Here is a 2,349-nt window from a genome sequence, read left to right as displayed (position 1 = left end):
ACGAAACTGACACACAGCTAGTGTCGGCATTCTTTCAGCCGACACACAAGTGTCGCAAAAATATAACTGATACACATGTGTCAAAACACAACCAGTCGATTTACAATTTGTGTCGGCATTTTAGTTGCCAAAACTTAACAGTGTGTCGGCATTGTAGTTGCCGAAACTTAACAATGTGTCACCAATATTTTGTACGACACTTACAAATCATCCTAGACAAAGAATTTCTTGTCAAATAAATCCATACGGAGAAATAGTTTGTCATTTAACCCCATGCAGGCAAAAAAACCCTAATATTGCACTACATTTCTAGTCTTATATTGCTATCATGTGTTCAATTTTTATTGACTCACCTCATGGCTGCACCTATTCCAAGGAGCAGCATCAAGTGCCAGCCCCAGAACATGGAGGCTAAAAATACAAAAGTAAACATAAAAAGTAAATTTAAAGAGGTTAATTGGTGTATGAAAAATCATAGAAAAATTGTTTAATATAACCAATTTAAAAATCTTAAAATGAGTAAAGGTTGATCATTTTACCAACTAGAATAGGAACCAACAACAATCACAGGATTGTCAAGTTGACCAATGAGGAGCATAATGCATGTGACGTACCATTGGTCTAAGCAAGTCATAACAGATGATGTAAGGCATAACTTAGCAAAGTCCCATAATTCCTTAAATGCCATCATAGAAAACCCACTCCACCCTTCATTGCACCAACCAATGGCATAAACAACCAAAGCCACAGCATACCCCCATCCTGTGATGTTATTGGCCATGGCTAAGCCAGTTGTACCCCAACCAAATCCATAGATGAAGATGTATAATAGCCCATTTTGTATAAGCAAATTCATAAATGATATGCACAAAATAACTTTAACCTTGCTTTGGGCCTGAAGAAATATCTGAACGGGAAATGCTATAGCAAGGAAAACATGTGTGGAATTACTTGTATAGAATATTTGCCAGCAAGATCAGCTATTCATTTTTCTTGGCCAAGCAACTTTAAGATTGGAGTGGCATACACATAAATAGGCAAGAGAATTACACAAGTGGCAACAAGTATAATCCATGACCTTTGAACATAGACACAAGTAGATTGAATTTGCCCAGCACCAAAAGCTTGGCCACAAAGTGTTGCCAGCGCAGATGACATACCAAACTGCAGTTTTGCACATCAAAATTAGATAAGATTAAAAAAAATAACATATGGAAATTTTTTAACTTCATTATTCTGTGATTAGAAATTTTATTAGTGAAGGACAAAACTTTGGTGCACTGTCATAGATACTTTTACTGCTCTTTTCCAATCAGAATTACGGCATTTTTGAATTCGTGTTTAAATGCATGTTTACTTCAACTCTAATAGTTGTAACTTTGCGTTAGATTCAAGTTTACAAGTTTTCCAAGGTGAATCCAAACACAAACTTAAGAGTTTTATCTGAGTAATGTATGCGGTATGCCAACCTTTAATGTTGATTTTTATTATGCATATTATGAAGAAGAAACTTCAAATTTGATTGAATAATAGTACCAGAAGTACTGTTCTGTAAAAGAAAAGAAAATACCAAGATTTTGAGAGAGCGCTAACCATCAAGTAAAAATAGATGGAACTGATGACACTTTGGTAAATAGAAATAGAAGAGAGTTCAATGTCTCCGAGATGACCAGCATATATAGAACTTGAGGACTTTGTGAGGAACTGAAACAAAGCAGACAGTGCCATTGGAAGTGCTATCTTCCATATTTTCACTGTCTCTGTGCACAAAACAAACTTAACATCCTTCAAGCTTTTCACTGGTAAGTAGTCAGGTTCTGAAGTAAAGCTTTTTATCACTAGTGGTGCTTCCATCAATGGAGTTCTTCGCACAAGCATACACAGATAACACAGTTTCTGAGAGTGAAATTTTTTATTTATACACTTCCAATCATATATGATTGGAGTATATGCCATCCTTTTATATGTGGCTTTTACTTTCAATGAGATATGACGATGTCTGTCCTTTCTCCCAAAATCGTTTCACATCTGCGGACTTAACGGTACTCCAATTTTATTAGTAAACATGAAAACATTGATATTGCATACGATATATGAAAGATTTAATTATTTTTCTAGTCTCTCAAAATATTTTTTATTTTATATTTAGTTCTTTTAATTATTTTTCTATAGGTATTTTAAATATAAAAATTATTTAATTTTTTAAAATATCATATTTTTATATTTTGTTCCTATAAATATCATGAATTTTTTATTTGGTCTCCTTTAAATAAGGGACTAAATAAAAGTTCGTATCATTTAAAAAGATAATATAAGAAAAATAAATAAAAGGGTCACTTTGTAACAAAA

The 2,349-nt window shown here is 33.2% G+C and overlaps 1 protein-coding gene across 1 annotated transcript; it reads right to left on the bottom strand.

Moving 5' to 3' along the window:
* Positions 1 to 200: 200 nt before the first annotated feature.
* On the bottom strand, positions 201 to 1,854 carry LOC113866635 (protein DETOXIFICATION 35-like). The gene is made up of 5 exons (XM_027501451.1): positions 1,594 to 1,854; positions 1,051 to 1,164; positions 540 to 907; positions 354 to 411; positions 201 to 212 (listed from the first exon to the last, which is right to left on the bottom strand). Exons 1-5 carry the CDS (start codon positions 1,852 to 1,854, stop codon positions 201 to 203), a joined length of 813 nt encoding a protein of 270 aa, XP_027357252.1.
* Between the last annotated feature and the right edge of the window lie 495 nt (positions 1,855 to 2,349).

Source organism: Abrus precatorius, unplaced genomic scaffold, assembly GCF_003935025.1.
Source record: "Abrus precatorius isolate BTA unplaced genomic scaffold, Abrus_2018 Scaffold5, whole genome shotgun sequence".
NCBI classification, from domain to species: Eukaryota; Viridiplantae; Streptophyta; class Magnoliopsida; order Fabales; family Fabaceae; genus Abrus; species Abrus precatorius.
Note: the sequence above shows the minus strand (reverse complement) of the source record. Positions and strands in the feature narration are given on the sequence as shown.